This window comes from Rhamphochromis sp. 'chilingali' (assembly GCF_963969265.1).
Source record: "Rhamphochromis sp. 'chilingali' genome assembly, chromosome: 1".
NCBI classification, from domain to species: Eukaryota; Metazoa; Chordata; class Actinopteri; order Cichliformes; family Cichlidae; genus Rhamphochromis; species Rhamphochromis sp. 'chilingali'.
In genome coordinates this window covers 22775539-22793446 of record NC_137929.1, presented here as the reverse complement: position 1 = coordinate 22793446, position 17908 = coordinate 22775539, and the positions used below count along the sequence as shown (strand labels likewise).

The 17908-nt window shown below is 40.9% G+C and overlaps 2 protein-coding genes across 2 annotated transcripts; both read left to right on the top strand.

The window, feature by feature from the left end:
- Positions 1–2830: 2830 nt before the first annotated feature.
- Positions 2831–3694, top strand: LOC308407546 (immunoglobulin kappa light chain-like; the record flags this gene model as incomplete). The annotated part of the gene is made up of 2 exons (XM_080899272.1): positions 2831–2834; positions 2979–3694. 2 exons carry the CDS (start codon positions 2831–2833, stop codon positions 3692–3694), a joined length of 720 nt encoding a protein of 239 aa, XP_080755398.1.
- A 7651-nt stretch (positions 3695–11345) lies between these two features.
- Positions 11346–12516, top strand: LOC308407542 (immunoglobulin kappa light chain-like; the record flags this gene model as incomplete). Its single annotated transcript, XM_080899259.1, has 4 exons — positions 11346–11400; positions 11488–12195; positions 12293–12297; positions 12490–12516. 4 exons carry the CDS (start codon positions 11346–11348, stop codon positions 12514–12516), a joined length of 795 nt encoding a protein of 264 aa, XP_080755385.1.
- Positions 12517–17908: the final 5392 nt, after the last annotated feature.

Sequence of the window (17908 nt, the reverse complement as noted above, 5' to 3'; positions counted from 1 at the left end):
ACAGCACATGACCTGGGGGGAAACAAATAAACACAGAGGAGACGGCAGACTCTCACTGGAGACATGGGGATGATAACAAGAACCCATAAACCAGAGTACAAATAAACTCAGAGACATAACAAGAACTAAACTGAAGACAAAATAAAACGGAACTTAAACCTATATAATCTTCCTCAAGCCTAGAATATGAAAAAATAAACTCAAAATGCTTGGTCAAAGACGCAGCACCGTGACAGATGTCACGGTGATTTTATACCTGCTGCTTAATCTGTGGTACCTGGTATCAAGTATTATTGCCTAATGGAAAATCCTAAAAACCGTGTGGAGCTGTGCTGAGCTGATTGAAGCAAGTACTAATGGCAGTCTAAAGAGTGTGGATAGAAAGCGACTGGAGTTCTTTAAGTTTCATGAAGACATTTCACCTCTCATCCAACAGGCTTCTTTGGTTGTAAAACCAAATGGGGGAGTGTTCCAGGTACTTAAACCCTAGTGGTGGTTGTCACATGAGCCAAGGTGTGAAAAAAGATGTGGATCATTATCACCATAGGTCTTGGGTGAAACCATTGTGAGACTTTGCATCACCCTATCATGTGACCCATTGAGGTCACCGGACAAAAGATATGAGTGGGGGTTTAGATACCTGGGACAGGATCTCAAGACTAAATTGTAGGTGGCGGACAGTTGGTGTCGTAAACCACCCCCTCTGTTCAATGATGGTTGCTTTATGTTGTGCTTTACTTCTGAGCAAACTAAAAGTAACATAGTGTATGCTGTGCAGTGCAGCGAGGAGTGCTCAGACATTGGAGAAACTAAACTCCATAAACACATAAACACAGGGCACCTCATAGAAAAGCCAGCTCTTGTGATGACATCCAGTAATAGTAGAAGTGAGACATTTTTAACCCTTTAAAACTGGTCGGAGCGGCACGCTCTGTTTTGCATAACTATTTTTAAATCCCCGTAGAACCGGAACCACGTAAGCGAGCACAATAATCTTTTTTGCACATGAAACTGGAGGAGTTGTACTTACATCTTATGCCATCAGCTTGTCCTAAGTCAGGGTTTCTTTCCACATATGGCTTGGCAAAAACAACATAAAAAGCATTTTGCTCGTGGAGTCCTTTGGTGCTGCAGAGAGGCACCATCCAGGTACAGAGGGAGAAAATGTGGAGCTGTTGGCGACATGCAGCACTGTTGCTGAATTTTGGAAAGCAAATTACGTCCAGGCTTAGGTCTGTGTGTTGATGTTTAAACAATGGAAAATCCCTGCATCCTTAAAACTACAGAATCCTATATGTTCAAATTTACATTAATAAATATGGTGTATCTGAAGTAAGTACTGAAATAAAAACATGCTACAATAAATAGCTGTAAGAGATTAGCTTGGAATAATATGTGTCCCTGATGTTTAAAAAAAAGCCACCTCCTCTGTTTGCCTGTGGTACATACGGTTCCTCCTCTTCCTCCTCTTTCTAGGGTTTCTGTTGCCTGAGGTATTCACTGAGCACGCGGTCAGTTGGGGCCATCTTCCTGATGTATTCGTGGATGTAAACTGTCTCATCCTGGACTGTGGTGCTGACTCTCACCAGTCCCCGGCCTCCTTCCTTCCAGTTAGCATACACCTTCAGGGCGCTGGACTTGGGGTGAAACCTTCCATGCATGATCAGGAGCTTCCTGGTCTTGGTGTCAGTGGCTTCCATCTCCTCCTTTGGCCAGCTTATTATCCCAGCAGGGTACCTGATCACGGGCAGGGCGTAGATGTTTATAGCTTGGATCTTGTTCTTACCGTTCAGCTGACTCCTCAGGACTTGCCTAACCCTCTGCAGGTACTCAGTGGTTGCAGCTTGCATATCATTCTCGTCATGGTTCCCATTTGGCTGTGGGATCTGCAGGTACTTGTAGCTGTCCTCAATATTTACAATGTTGCCTTCTGGTAGTTCGATCTCCTCAGCTTTGACTACCTTCCCTCTCTTTGTTATTATCCAACTATACTTCTTCTGTCCGAATGATATTCCGATGTATATCCTGCTGGTGTGGATCAGTGAATCAATGTCTCATTTGCTCTTGGCATACAGCTTGATGTCATCAAGCTGTATGCAGGAGGTGGCTGACAGCTGCTCCATTCCGTAGTCTGTATCTGTAGCCAGTTCTCGCTGAGGGTTTTCAGACCTATATAATTTATGCTGCACTTGAGGAGCTCTACCATGCACTGAAGATTTATATATGCAAGTAGATATTAGATTTAATGTGAGAGTCTGACAGTATAGAAACTCATCCTTGAATGAGATTGGCCAAATTTAAATCAGGTATGTTTTTTGTCTTTATTGTTTAAATAATAAAGTAATAAATAAATACATAAATTAATACATAATTACAATATTTACTTTTAGTGTGTTCCTTTTCATTAGCACATGTATGCAGAGATGAATATTTATTGACTTTAAATCAACAAAGAAACTGGTTGATTTATTTCTTTAAACCAACATCAGATTCTTCGTTGTTGCTTACCTGGCATTCAGTTGAAATCCACAGGTATAGCATCGCTAGCAAAGTGACTGACTGTAAGATATGTATATATGTCAAGAGATTACATTTTATATAGCTCTCACCATGCAATATTTCTGAGACACTGAGCTCAACACTATAGGTAGCAGGTGACATGTGATCAAGTTTCCTTAACAGGACATACCATGTCACTTCTGCTTGGCCAATCAGACTCACTCTTCTCTCTTAAAAGAGGGTCAATACTCTTTACAATGAGCAGAACGATATGAGCACAATGACATCTGCACAGTTTGCCTTCTATTTGACATGTTTGTGCTTAGGGAAAATGGGTAAGTTTTTTTTGTGTTTTTGTGTGTGTTTGTGTTTGTGCGTGTATGTGTGTTTTATAAAATGCAGTTTGAATCTTTTAAAATGAATGACGATGATTTCATGAGACCATAATTGTGTTTACTTTGTCTTTCATTTCACTTCAGCTCTGACGAAAGACCTCAAATTCTCTTTTTCTGTTCATCAAGAAAGACGTTTCATAACATCTAACAGAGGGGACAGCGTGACTTTGACTTGTTTCTATGAAGGAGATGTTGCTGCGAGGTTTTACTGGTACAAGCTGACATTGGGACAGAAACCAAAGCTCATTTCTACTCTTTACAAGTTTGACACCAACGCCACCTTTAGTGATGAATTCAAGAGTGATCCACGATTTACAGTTGATGCTGAAAAAGGAAAAATCTACTTAAAAATAACAAATCTCGACATTTCAGACTCTGCTACTTACTATTGTGCAAGTAGCTATTCATTTAAGTTTAAATTTGGAGAGGGCACTATCATCAACATAAGAGGTTCAGAGTTGGATATCCCAACTTTAGTGCAGCAGTCAGCTTCTGAGACCATCCAACCAGGAGGCTCTGTGACTCTGAACTGTACAGTACACACTGGGACCTGTGATGAAGAACACAGTGTTTACTGGTTCAGAGACTCTGAAGAGTCTTTCCCAAGAATCATTTACACCCATGGAGGCAGGAATGATCAGTGTGAGAGGAAACTCAACACACAGACACACACATGTGTCTACAACCTACCAATGAAGAGCCTGAATACGGCTAATGCTGGGACCTACTACTGTGCTGTCGCCTCATGTGGACACATACTGTTTGGAAACAGGACCAAGCTGGACTTTAAGGGTGAGTAACTCGGATGGCTTATATTATAATATTTCATAGGAGCTAGCTGGAAGATATATAATGTTTGCTGGTGTCTTAATGTCCACAGATGATGGGAATGCTGTGTACTTCTTCAGTGGAGCTTTGGCATTCAGCACACTTCTAAATGTTTTAATGGCTTTCTTATTGTATATGGCCCACAAAAGAAACTGCACCAAGCACCAATGCCCAGGTACTGCAACTGCTATTGTTATTGTCAACATCTAGTCAACCAACATAGCATAATAGTAAGAACACTTTATCATTTTCTTTTCAGAGTCTCATTCAAGAATTTCCCCGCCTTCAACAAATGCAGAGGTAAATTTTGGTGTTGACTTTTGCACACTATCATTGTAAAACATTATTAGCCTGTTTTAAGTTGTATATTGTTATTTTGCAATTATATTTTATTATTAGGTCAAGCAAAATGAAGAAAACCTCCATTATGCAGCTTTAAGGCACCACAAGGCTGACAGACCAAGAAGACAGAGAAACAACAGCAAGGCTGAATGTGTCTACTCAAGTATAAAGCAGTAGAAATCAGTGTGTGTTTTTGTGTATTATAGTTATCTTGGTAGTTTTTATACTTAGTATATTTCTTCAAAGCCTTTAAATGCTAAAGAATAAGACACTGACACGATATAAGCATTGCAGTTTTGTAACTTCATGTTGAGTTTTTTCACCAAATAAAACACTTTTTACTGTGTGTGCTGGAATTCAACCTTTGAAGCATTTGTATGAGATGGTATCTGTTGGAAGTTGTTGCTTTCTTGAGTGTTTTATCTTTCTATAACACAATACTTTTACAGTGACAATAAATTCGGACAAATAATGAGCAGACCTTTTACTTTTTTAATACAAAAAAACGAATCAGTTTCTCTACTGTTTCTACAGACTAACCATAAAGAATAACCAATTCTATCACTTATTTCAAACAGGTCATATCTTGTCACTAAGTACAAGTATTGGTTCCTAACCTAACAGTTTCCTGTTCAAAACCTCCTTATAACTGCTGCTTACAACTACTTTACTAAGAAAATGGATGGAATTACAAATCACTACAGCCATGACATCAGGATGCCACTGATTTTAGCCAACATCTGTACAATTTGGCATTACCTGAAAAAAAGAAACAAAACAATGAGAAATGAGTGGGGAAGGAAACAATTGGCGTAAATAAATGAATTCAGGCACATCCTCATTTGTCAAACTGCCATATGCACACAAGAAAAGATTCATGCATCTGTGTGCGCACACACACACACACTGAGTTCCCTGGCAATTACTATGTACCCAGTAGACCCTTTCTTCCATTGACCTGAACAACATCCATTTCTTGTAGCTTTAGTGTATGTTTACTTGAGGCCTTGCCCACATGTCACTGTGTGGCAGCTGCAGTGCAGTCCTTACCTTTAAATCTAACCTGTCTTCTTCCTCTATTGTTCTGTCTTTATTGTCTTTCTCTATTTCTGAGTGAAGTTGGCTCTCTTTATTTTCTTTCCCTCTGAAATAAAGCAGCTGGACCTTAACTAGCAACATACTATGCGACAAACTGCACACAGTTTTGGTATTTTCTGATATTTGTTGACATGAAAGAAGCTTTTCATCTGAAATTACCTGCATGTTGGTCTGGGCTGGTTCTAGACAGGCATATATGAGGGGGCAGACAGAAATGTAAAGGGGGCACATAGAGGCAATCCAGGCAGGTAAGGGGTGGGGATTGGGTGAGGTGCTCTGGATAACTGTTTTTGTCATGTAATTGGGTTGCACTTTGTCAGGCCTCTACCCTAAGACATGACAGACTTCCCACATACCAGACAGGTGTGGCCCGGATCTGGTGTCAAGCAGGCACTACTGGCTGACTTCTGGCATGGTAAGTAGTATGTCATCCAGATAGGAGCCAGGCCTGGTGTTGATGGCACTGCATGCCATATCTGGCCTGATTGTGGTTTGGTTTATGTGGCCCAGGCTTATAGAAAACAGGTCTGGGTCGATTCTGGCATCAAGCTGGCAATTATGGCACTGTTTATGTTCCTATTTTAGTTAGAAGATCCAAATGCCATGTTGCAATACTATACCGCTATGATAGCCAACTTACAAATGCAGTTTTGACAGGTTTGAGTGTACACTTTATCCAAAACCTAGTGAGGGTTTACTCATGTTTACCACTAGGTGGCTGTAGCTCAGGATTTAGAGCAGGTCACCTACTGATCGGAAGGTTGGTGGGTCGATCCCTGGCTCCTCCAGTCTGTGTGTCAAGAGCGTGAACGTATTTAAGAAGCACTGAGTTTAGAGATAGTGTGTGTGACTCGGTGAATGTGCCATGTTGTATAAAGCATTTTGAGTAAACTTGGAGAGTAGAAGAGCGCAATACAAGAATCAGTCCATTCACTGTCTGAACAAACATGTTTCTTTTACTCTATTATGTTCCGGCACATGTTGTTATTACATGGCTCGATTAAGGTACATACGCCTGGAAACGGCAAATCACGTCAGACTAAAAGACCGGAATCCAAGTTCACCAACAGGATTGCTCAGCATCGTCATTGTGAGAAAAAATTAAAATAAAGGAAGTTAAATTTAGGAACGTCACTGTATCTTAAACATAAAAATATAATGCTACTTTAGCTTTTCTTACATCTTCAGTGAAAGTAATCAACTTAAACCATCATGCAACATCGTTTGCAATAACGCTGTTATGAAATTAAACCCAGCAAATAAAATTGTAGAAACATAAATACCTGCTTGTTGCGGTTTCAGGGAGCTCAAATTAACATAGACACATTAAGAGCACCACATTGCCTGCTGTAGCGTTCTTCACAGCTGCACTTCATCTCAGAGGTAGGTTAATAAATTGAATTGAACACACGAACACAGTGTACAGTCGAGTCTTAATAGCTTACTTACAACTGCGCTCGTCAGGCACTCTTTTTGGCTGCATTAGTTATTATTTTTACATGCTTCCATCTCCCACTCGGTGACAACTTGTACTTTTCCACTCACTCAACACTGAACACAGTGAACAGAAAAATGTGTTTAATTCCTAAACAGTTAATGCAAACCCTGACTGAAGTTTAACCCTTTAAAGCCGGTCGGAGCGGGCACGCTCCGTTTTGTGTAACTATTTTAAAATCCTGGTAGAACTGCAACCACGTAAGCTAGCGCAATAATTTTTTTTGCATATGAAACCGGAGGAGCTGTACTTACATCTTATGCAATCAGCTTTTCCTAGGTCACGGTTTCCTTCCACATATAGCTTTGCAAAAATTGTATTAAAAGTACTTGCAGTAACAAAAACATAATATTACAGAAACACGCTTTGCTGATCCGATTAGCTGTTCATAACACTTCCTATGTTGGAATAGATGTCAGCGAGAACTATCGCATATCCGCTATTACCTGCCCGAAACCGGACGTTATGTCATTTTCGCGGAAATGTAGTTTTTTACCTTCAGGATCCTATAAGCCTGTACTGGTGTTTTTAAAAGTTATGTTTGAATTTATGACTTTGTTTTTGTTTCTGGGATCCTTAGAACTCAAATTGCACTGCTGGAAATAGTTTATTTTGTTGCACATGCTGTTTTGTTTTTGCAAATTTGCATTATAATAGTTGTTTTAAGTTTTCCTGCAGTATATAAAAATTGGTGTATTTTAAAAATAAAACTATAAAAACTATTTTGTGCAACTTTTTTGTATTTACAGTTTTGAGGGATAAAGCTCTTAGATTTCTTATAACCTCTTATAACTAGAAATATATGTTAAAAAAACCAAAACGATTTTCAAGTTTTTTGTAGTTTATTGTCCTTTTTTGCAATTTATGTAATTACTATCCACTTAATGCAAAACATATTATTAAAATTCGGGCTATAATGGTTGTATTGATGTATAGCAACTTGAAATACTCCCCAAAATGGCACTACAGCATGTAAAAAATACAATATAAGCTCTGGTGGACTTGGTTCTATGGTACGTCTTAAAGGATTAATTTAAAAATCAGAGGCAAAAGTACAAAAAAATTGTATTCGTCCAAAGAAGTTCTTACTATGAAAACAGACAATAATGAACATTATATTTCACGTTTACTAAAAGTATGCTGCAAAAGAAACAGGTTATAGCCTTCTTTTACCATCATTTATGTTGTTTCCTAACAGTCCAGACACTGAGCTTAAGATATATGTGTCAGCCGACACGTGATCAAGCTCCCTAAATAGGACATGCTGTGTCATTTGTGGTTGGCCAGTCAAACACAGTCTTCTTTTAATGCACATGCGCCAACCAGCGTGCAGCCTGTTACAATCGCTCCTGCTTTTCTCTTAGTTTAGCTCTTTTTTCTTACGTATTCTTTTTTTTTCTGACTTGTATTTTCCTCCGTTTTCTATCTCTTACTCAATCATGTGGATTGAGAGAGTTTTTGTTCTTCTGGTGGCCGTGGAACTGTTACTTTTATCAAGGAACGGGACCGCGGCACATCTCCTACACGCACGGACTGTTTACTCCAGAGATCAGCTGATCGCCCTGATGCCGGCCGGCTCGCTGGCCAGGCCCGCAGAAGTACCAGCTGAAATTTGGAGGAAAACACATCGGGGATGCAGAGGTCAAGGACAGAAGAGAAGAAAAAAGGTGACGGTGAGACAGCGGAGGCTCGAAGCGAGGAGGAGGTTTAAACCGTGTCTGCCGTCTATCGTGACGGGAAATGTGCCATCGTTGGCAATTAAAATCGACGAGCTCTCAGCACTGGTACGGAGTCAGAGGGAATACCGAGAGTGTAGCCTGATGTGTTTCACCGAATCATGGCTGCACCAGGACATTCCCGATGAGAATGCTTCCGTGGAAGGCTTCCACACTGTTCGGGCGGACAGGGACAGCATCGCTAGCGGTAAGCGTAAAGGAGGTGGGCTTGCTGTTTTAGTTAACAACCGGTGGTGTAACCCTGCCAACATAACAATCAAAGAAAGGATTTGTTGCCCGGACACTGAACTGTGTGCTGTTGGACTCAGGCCGTATTATTTACCCAGGGAATTCTCTCACGTCATCTTGGTGGCTGTCTATGTTCCCCCCTCTGCTAACCCCACAGCTGCATGTGACACTATCCACTCTGCCATAGCTCGGCTACAGACTCAGCACCCGAGTGCCTTTATTGTGATCTCGGGTGACTTCAACCATGTATCACTGGACAATACACTACCAACATTCAAACAATATGTGGACTGTCCCACCAGGGGAGAGAAAACTTTAGACTTACTGTATGCTAACGTCAAGGATGCATACAGCTCCTCCTCCCTCCCCCCACTTGGTAGGTCAGATCATAACCTGATTCACCTCACCCCCCGCTATGTGCCAATTGTGAGGAGGGAACCTGTGACCACCAGGACTGTTAGGAGGTGGTCAGAGGAGGCAATAGCGGAACTACAGGGCTGTTTCGAGGTGACCAACTGGGAAACACTCTGTGAGCCTCACGCCGAGGACATCAATGGGCTTACTGAGTGTATCACAGGCTACATAACTTTCTGCACCGACTCCATTGTTCCAGCTCAGACTGTTCATTGTTACCCAAATAACAAGCCGTGGGTGACTAAGGACATCAAAGCCCTCCTCAACAACAAGAAGAGGGCTTTCAGAGGGGGCAACAAAGAGGAGGTGAGGAAGATCCAGGTGTTACTAAAGGACAAGATCAGAGAGGCTAAGGACAATTACAGGAGGAAGCTGGAGTGGAAACTCCAGCAGAACAGCATGAGAGAGGTGTGGAGGGGCATGAAGACCATCACTGGATTCAGGCCAACCAACAGCAGGGGAGCTGAGGGAGGTGAGAATAGAGCCGACAAGTTGAATCTGTTTTTCAATAGATTCGACACCACAGTGTCTGCTCCCACCCCCACAACCTCACCTGCAGTCAGCCTGGAATCCAGAGCCACACCACTGTGCCAGCCTCTCTCTTCACATGTTGCCTCCTGTGAGATTCCTGACACCCCTCCCCCACCCATCACCTTCACTCAATACCAGGTTGAGATGCAAATGAGGAGACTTCACTCAGGCAAGTCTGCTGGACCAGACGGAGGGAGTCCCCTTGTCCTCAAGACCTGTGCCCCCCAGCTGTGTGGAGTCTTTCATAAACTGTTTATGCTGAGTCTGAGTCTGCAGAGGGTCCCGGTGATGTGGAAGACATCATGCCTCGTCCCTGTACCAAAGACGCCTCGTCCCAGTGGCCCCCAGGATTACAGGCCCGTGGCACTGACCTCCCACAATATGAAGACCCTGGAAAGGCTCATCCTGGACCAGCTGCGACCCATAGTAAGACCACATCTGGATCCCCTTCAGTTCGCTTATCAGCCTCGTCTCGGAACAGAGGACGCCATCATCTACCTGCTCAATCGTGTCTACACCCATCTGGACCAGCCAGCGAGCACTGTGAGGGTCATGTTTTTTGACTTTTCCAGTGCTTTCAACACCATCAGGCCGACCCTCCTGGGTGATAAGTTAGCAGCGATGCAGGTGGATGCTTCTCTGGTGTCCTGGATTGTTGATTACCTGACAGGAAGACCACAATATGTACGTCTCCCACAGTGTGTGTCTGACAAGGTGATTAGCAACACAGGGGCACCACAGGGGACTGTCCTCTCCCCCTTCCTCTTCACCCTCTACACCACAGACTTCAGCCACTGCACAGAGACCTGCCATCTTCAGAAGTTTTCTGATGACTCTGCGGTGGTTGGATGCATCAGCAGGGATGATGAGACAGAGTACCGGGCTGTGGTCGACTCCTTTGTCACGTGGTGTGAGCAGAATCATCTGCAGCTCAACGTGGCAAAGACCAAGGAACTGATCGTGGACTTCAGGAAGACCAGGAAACACTTGACCCCTGTTTCAATCCAGGGGGTCAGTGTTGACATTGTGGAGGACTATAAATACCTTGGAGTACACATTGACAATAAACTGGACTGGGCTAAAAACACCACAGCACTTTACAGGAAGGGCCAGAGTCGTCTCTATTTTTTGAGGCGACTGAGGTCCTTCAACATCTGCCAGAAAATGCTGAGGATTTTCTATGAGTCTGTTGTGGCCAGTGCGATCCTCTATGCTGTTGCATGCTGGGGGAGCAGGCTGAGGGTCGCAGATGCCAACAGACTTAATAAACTGATCCGTAAGGCCAGCAATGTTGTGGGGATGGAGCTGGACTCCCTCAAGGTGGTGTCGGAGAGGCGGATGCTGTCCAAGATAAAGACAATGTTGGATAACACCTCCCACCCACTCCATGACATGTTGGTCAGTCACAGGAGCTCGTTCAGTGAGAGACTGAGATTACCGAAAAGCACCACTGAACGACACAGGAAATCATTCCTGCCTGTGGCCATCTCCCTGTACAACGCATCCACTTAACACACTGTTTGCTGCTACAGCTACACATGTTTCTTTTCCAACTATTTATTTATAAGTGACTTATGTATGTATGTATGTATATATATGTATATATTGTACTATTCTTAGTTAGCGTATTGTCTGTCTTGTCTTAATGTTGGTTTAAAATGGAGCACTGTAACAAAAAATAATTTCCCCCAGGGATCAATAAAGTATTCTGATTCTGATTCTTTGAAAAGCAAAGACAGGTTCAAGAATCTTTTCATTCAGCACCAGAGTCTGAACACGATGACACCTGCGCAGTTTGTCTTCTATCTGACATGTTTGTTCTTGGTGGAAACAGGTGAGTTTTTTAAAACTGGAGCATGAAACTTTTACCGTTCTTCCTTGTGTCTCAAATGTTCATTTACGTTCTTTCATTTTATTTCAGCTCACACAAATGACCTCAAATTCTCCTTGTCTGTTCATCAACAAAGACATTTTGTATCAGCTAATACTGGGGACGATGTGACTCTGCGCTGTTTCTATGAAAGTAACGATGTGGCAAGGCTTTACTGGTATAAGTTACATTTGGGAAAGGAGTCAAAGCTCATTAGTACTGTCAACACAGTGGACAATCAAGCCATGTTTCATGATGAATTCAAGAGTGATCCACGGTTCACTGTGAATTTTGAAAAAGGAAAGATTGACTTACAGATAAGTGATCTGCAAATTTTAGACTCTGCTACTTACTATTGTGCAAGCAGCTATGGGTACAGGTTTGCATTTGCAGAGGGTACTGTCATTGATGTAAAAGGTTCAGGGTCGAACATCCCAACTTTAGTGCAGCAGTCAGCATCTGAGACCATCCAACCAGGAGGCTCTGTGACTCTGAACTGTACAGTACACACTGGGACCTGTGATGAAGAACACAGTGTTTACTGGTTCAGAGACTCTGAAGAGTCTTTCCCAAGAATCATTTACACCCATGGAGGCAGGAATGATCAGTGTGATAGGAAACCCAACACACAGACACACACCTGTGTCTACAACCTGCCAATGAAGAGCCTAAATATGTCTCATGCTGGGACGTACTACTGTGCTGTCGCCTCATGTGGACACATACTGTTTGGAAACGGGACCAAGCTGGACTTAGAAGGTGAGTCGCATTCAAAAATATATTCAATTCCATTCTCAGCTCATTCCTATAATACAGCTGAAGATTCTGCATGTTCTTCTTCTCTTTCAATTTGCAGATGAGGTGGGATTTCTTTACTTGGTGCATGTCCTGAATGGAATTGTTGCATTCACTTGTGTCCTTAGTTTGTGTTTGATGTCCATATTGTTTGTAATGACAAAAAAGAAAAGCATCCACTTCACAGGTAAGTGTTGTTGTAAAGTTTATTCATGCATTGAATGTCATGTGCTAAAAAGATTTTCTTCTGTTTTTCAGAGTCTCATGGAAGCTTTTCAGAGGTAACTAAAAAAATGAAGATGTAATTTCTGTTTTGGTTCAGCAATTTTTATCCTTCAAAGAAGCACATTTGTGATTTACTTTTTTCCTTTACTAGGATCACCAGAACATTTTAAGGGAGAACAAAACAAACAGATCAAGAAGAGAGCGGGATGACACCTGGAGTGAATGCATCTACATTACTGTAAAGCAGAAGAGCTGAAAATGTTTCATCTTTGCTGTGATATACAGAGACAAAGTACAGAATTCCTTTATCTATAGTTTTGGTTTTATGATTTCACCTAAACGTGGTAACTGAAGAGATGTTCTTTCCAATAAATCTACTGAAAAAGCTTTTTAAAAACAAACATGCAAGTGCTTTTCCAGTTTATACCCATCCCAGCTATTCTGGTACTGTTTTATAGACAGAAAAAAATGAACAAATACTGTTATTCACTGGCAAACAACTACTTACTTTAAATAATAAGCATGGCACACTGTCAAACAACATAGAGATGTTAGGATCATTCTTTGTTTCAGTGTCAAAAGCTGATGCTTGATTGGTTTTTGTGAGGTTTTGCAGATATTGAGAACTATCTCCATGTGACCCATCATACCTGTGTAGTCATTCATCAACATTAAATTAAAATAAAAAATAATAATTACGGGATAACAAAGATCAGCCTTCACACTTTAAATGTTTTAATGAAGTTGATGATCCATGATTTGACTTTTCCATAATGTAATGAGCAACTGTGATATCAGGCTGTAAGAACAATCATATTTTTAACAGTACTGGAGAGTAAAATTTTACCTCCAATTCTTTGCATCAGCTGTCAATGAAAGCCTCTTGTTCCAGTATATCATAAAAATAAAGGACTGTAAAGAGTACACCGCTGCTGTCTTTTTAGTTTTCCTGATAATAACATGTTTATAATGAGCCCGAGCTTTCCAACCTGTTTATTTAAATTGTTTTTGTGCATCACAACATCACCCTGAACAGGAAAGAGAGGGGGGGGGGGGTTTGGTCATCATGTGCTCTTCAGATTGAAAGATTAAAGAAAGACAGATTTAGTCTGGGATCCATGGTTCATGAGTGTTTATGGAGTATATTTGCTGATCTGCCTTGGGGTGGCGCTCTATGGGCTCAAATTGTGGTCATAAATATTTTGTACTTGTAAATCAAATGCGTAGTTGTGAACTGAGTTTTGTAACCATGTAAACTGAAAGTGTTATGTTTGTGCATCTACATACATCCTGTTTGTATGTCTTCTTTGTGTGTGTGTTTGCAAAAAATATTTACACAAGTTACAAATTATTTTTGTTAAGGTCTGGTTACAGATCCAACTTGCAAGTAGTGATGTGTCGGTCACGAACAAAACAGCCCGGGTCTTTGAACTGAACGATGTGAGCCGACTCGTGGGTTGTTTTTTTTTTTCTTTCTCTCACCCTCTATCTCGCACTTTTTTCCGCTTCACTCCGCACACGAGCCTTGTGCTTTGCACTGGGCAGAGGGGGGAGGGGCAGTAGTTACACTCGCAGTAGCACAGGAACAGAGTGGGAGGGAGAGAGAGAGAACGAGAGCCAGGGACAACCAGCGTTGCTAACTTAGCGACTTTGTCGCTATATTTAGCGAGTTTTCAGACCCCTTAGCGACTTTTTTTCTAAAAAGAGTCGCTAAAAAAAGACGTGAAAGCACGTATCGCTTTTACTCTCAACAAGTAGCGGGTGCTGTAACGCAGTCAGTTCTTCTTTTACTCTTATGTTGTTTTGTGGATCACAAGGTTTAAAACTACTTATAAACACACACACACACAAAGTAACTCCACCAGAGTGTCTATTTCGGGTCACTTTTGCCGGTCCAAGCCTGGGTAAAGGAGCAGGGTTGGAATTGTGACATTAAAAAAAACAATAATTGCTAAAAGAATGATTTGTAGTTTTAATTTTAATTTGTAGTTCTAAATAAACTCTAAATGCATTTAGGACGTTTTTTACTCACTTACTCAATTCTCTTCCATGTTATTTCTCTCTCCAACAACATAGGTTACAATTAGACTAGCATGACCAATTATGCAAATTAGGCGATGACTACATTTAGCGACTTCTAGCGACTTTTAGGACAACCAATAGCGATTTTCTTTACTGAGGAGTTGGCAACACTGGGGACAACAACGTCACATTAGAAAGGTATAGTAATCATCCACAACTATTTTCAGTTGCAGATGATAAAGGATTCAGAAAGTTTATCCATGCGGGCCTATATGACAGAGAATGTGCATCTTCTTTTTGTTTTCATATTTTAATTTATATTTAATTGTGTTGTGGTTTGCAGTGTTTTGAGTTGTTTCACTTTAAATTTGTTTCAAAGGAAAGAGCTGAAAATTTAAACAATTAAAAGTTGAAATGTGAATAGTAGGGGTGCAACGCTACACAAAATTCACGGTTCAGTTTGATTCGATACTTTGGTGTCACGGTTCGATATTTTTTCGATACAAAAAAGAATGTTCATGCCTTTTTAATTTGTCATTTATTAAAATTATAAATATATATTTTAACTCAAAAGTACAGTTTTTAAATTTAATGTTGCTGAAACAAAGTAATAAAAAAATTAATCTATCTGATCCGGAAATCACTCGTCTTTGGAAAAGAGAGTTTATTACAGAGAAATGGCTCTTTCCAAAATAAAAGCTATACTATACGCTTCTTCTGGACTATATTCTCAGCAGCATATTAAACATATCAGGTCCCCATAAGGAGAATCATGTGCTAACGGCTGTCTAAATGACTCGGGTAAAGTTTGTAGCATGCAGGCTTGTTGTTTTTGTCTGCTTCCACTTGTCTTTGCACTAGGATGATATCAGCGTAAATGTGCAGTCATATTCGTTGTGTTCCCACTAGTGCTGTCAGCGTTAATCTGAAATGACGTTAACGCCACAACACGGCAAATCTCCGTTAACAAGCTACCGCGGATCGCCCTGTGTGTGGGGCTGGACGGCCAACACGTTAACAAGCTAACTGCGCTAACGCACTAGCTCCCACCCATGTAATTGAACATTGCGTGGCACATCCAACATACTCTTTTACTTTTTTCCATGACGCGCTTACCTTCAGGGTCATACGTCACATGAAAACCAAAATAGTTCCAAACGCCAGATCTGAATGAGGGTGGGGGAGGTTCAATTTGCCATGTTGCAACAGAGAGCTTAACTTCTGTCTTGCAAGCTTGCCCTGCGCTCAGTGAATCTGCGTTCGACTACTTCGCCTAGGCTGCACTGTCGAGCGCAGATCCACTGAGCGCTCAACACAGACAGCATCGTCAGAAGGAAAGTTGATAAAATACATAAAAAATGTTGTATTGTTCGATGCAAAAGCACTGTATTGAACGGTTCAATATTGATACAAGTATTGTTGCACCCCTAGTGCATAGTTGGTTTTTGTATTATATGATTTTGTCATGCTCCCCGTGTCTGCCCGGCGGACTCAGGTTGGCTACATATGTTTCTTGTTTACAACTGCCTCTCTCACGCTTGCCCTGTCTCACCGGGGCAGAGCTCATTGCAAGCTCACGCTCCTGGCCCTCGCACCTGAGATTGTATTGTATCTTTATTTCAGACATATACAGAAAAAAACAATATATACACAAGTACACATACTTGCATTTACAAATACAAATATATATGTAAATACACACACGTATGTGCTCAGATAAAACAAAAAAAAGAAAATAAATAAAATAAAACAGAGTCTAAATGACATGAAATGACAATTATTAGGTCTGAAATGGAGTAGGAAGAAGTATAACATACTTATTAATCCCTACCCCATGCTCAACATTCTTTTGAATCCCACTATTCCCATCATCACTTACCCCACACAATAAACAAGGAGAACATGTATAAACATAGCTACAGTGATAGATATAATTTAGATACAAATTATATTGTGGCTCATTGCGTAACCTCATCGACTACTTAAGGCAGTAATAATAATAATAATAATAATAATACATTTTATTTGAGGGCGCCTTTCAGAAACCCAAGGTCACCTTACAAAAACACAATTAATAAAAGGAACAATAGTCATAAAATACATAAAATAAGTTAAAATTACAAAACAGAGCGTGACAACAGATAAAATCAGCATTAAAGCGAATAAGCCAGTTTAAACAGATGTGTTTTGAGCTGTGTCTTAAATACGGAGAGGGAGTCAATATTTCTTAGTGCAGGAGGAAGAGAGTTCCAGAGCCGAGGAGCAGAGCGACTGAAAGCTCTGTTGCCCATAGTGATAAGGTGTGAGGACGGAACAGTAAGATGAATAGCAGATGATGATCTGAGAGTGCGGGAAACAGTGGTGATATGGAGCAGGTCACACAAATATGAAGGAGCAGATTTATGGATACACTTGTATGCAAGAAGTAAGATTTTAAAATTTTAAAATCCAGCAGTGGCTGGAAACATCTCGTTGCTGGATTATTGAGTAACCTCGGTAGTAATCTCCGGAGTACTAGTTCCTTGTTGTCTTTTCACGTCGCTGATTGATGAGATTAATCGCTTATTTTCCGTGAACAGGAATTCCGTTTCCCTTGGAGCCCTGGGTGTGCAAGATTGGTGATGTGCTGTGTTTTGTGGAGTCCCTCGTGTGTGAAGAGCTCCTTTTCCGGATTCCCCTGTGCCCTGTATCCCCCTTGCCCTCTCACTTGTATGAGAGGGCACCTGGTGTTGTATACCAATAAACGGAACTGTATTTTAGCTGCCTCGTCTGCGCTTGAGTCCATTCCACATCATGACAGATTTATTTATTACATTTTATGTGGAGTGAATAGATAAAAGTATATTTACTGTGGCCGCTAGAGACAAAGCACGTACGAACTCCATAGTATGTAAAAACTCAGAAGCACATAAAAACTCCAAAATGTAAAAACTCAGAAGCACGTAAAAACTCCAAAACACGTACAAAACACAACAGAAGTGCTCCAGGATGCTAGGCACAGTGTTGAGCTTTTGTTACCTAGCGGCTACACAAGCCACGAAGTACCAACGACCGGATTTGGTGTGTGGTAGTAACAGGTAAATAAACATTTTTTTATTTGAATGTATATGAGTGCTTGTGTATAAATACACAAACCATACACATATGCTTTCAATTGTGTAATTTAAGTGATCTCGGTAGCTCTGTTTTGGAAGTTCAGTTAACACTACAAATGTGTTTTGGAGTTTGTACGTGCTTTGTCTCTATGGGCCACCACATATATTTATATATAAACATATCTAAATAAAACCATGTTTCTTTTTTACATTAGTAATTCCTTTTGTGCATATTTTTATATTGTTGTTAATAATTAATTAATTAAAGCAACAAAACAACCTGAAGAGCTCTTTTTAGTGAGCTGACCTGAAAGAGCCGGTTCTCTAAAAAGAGC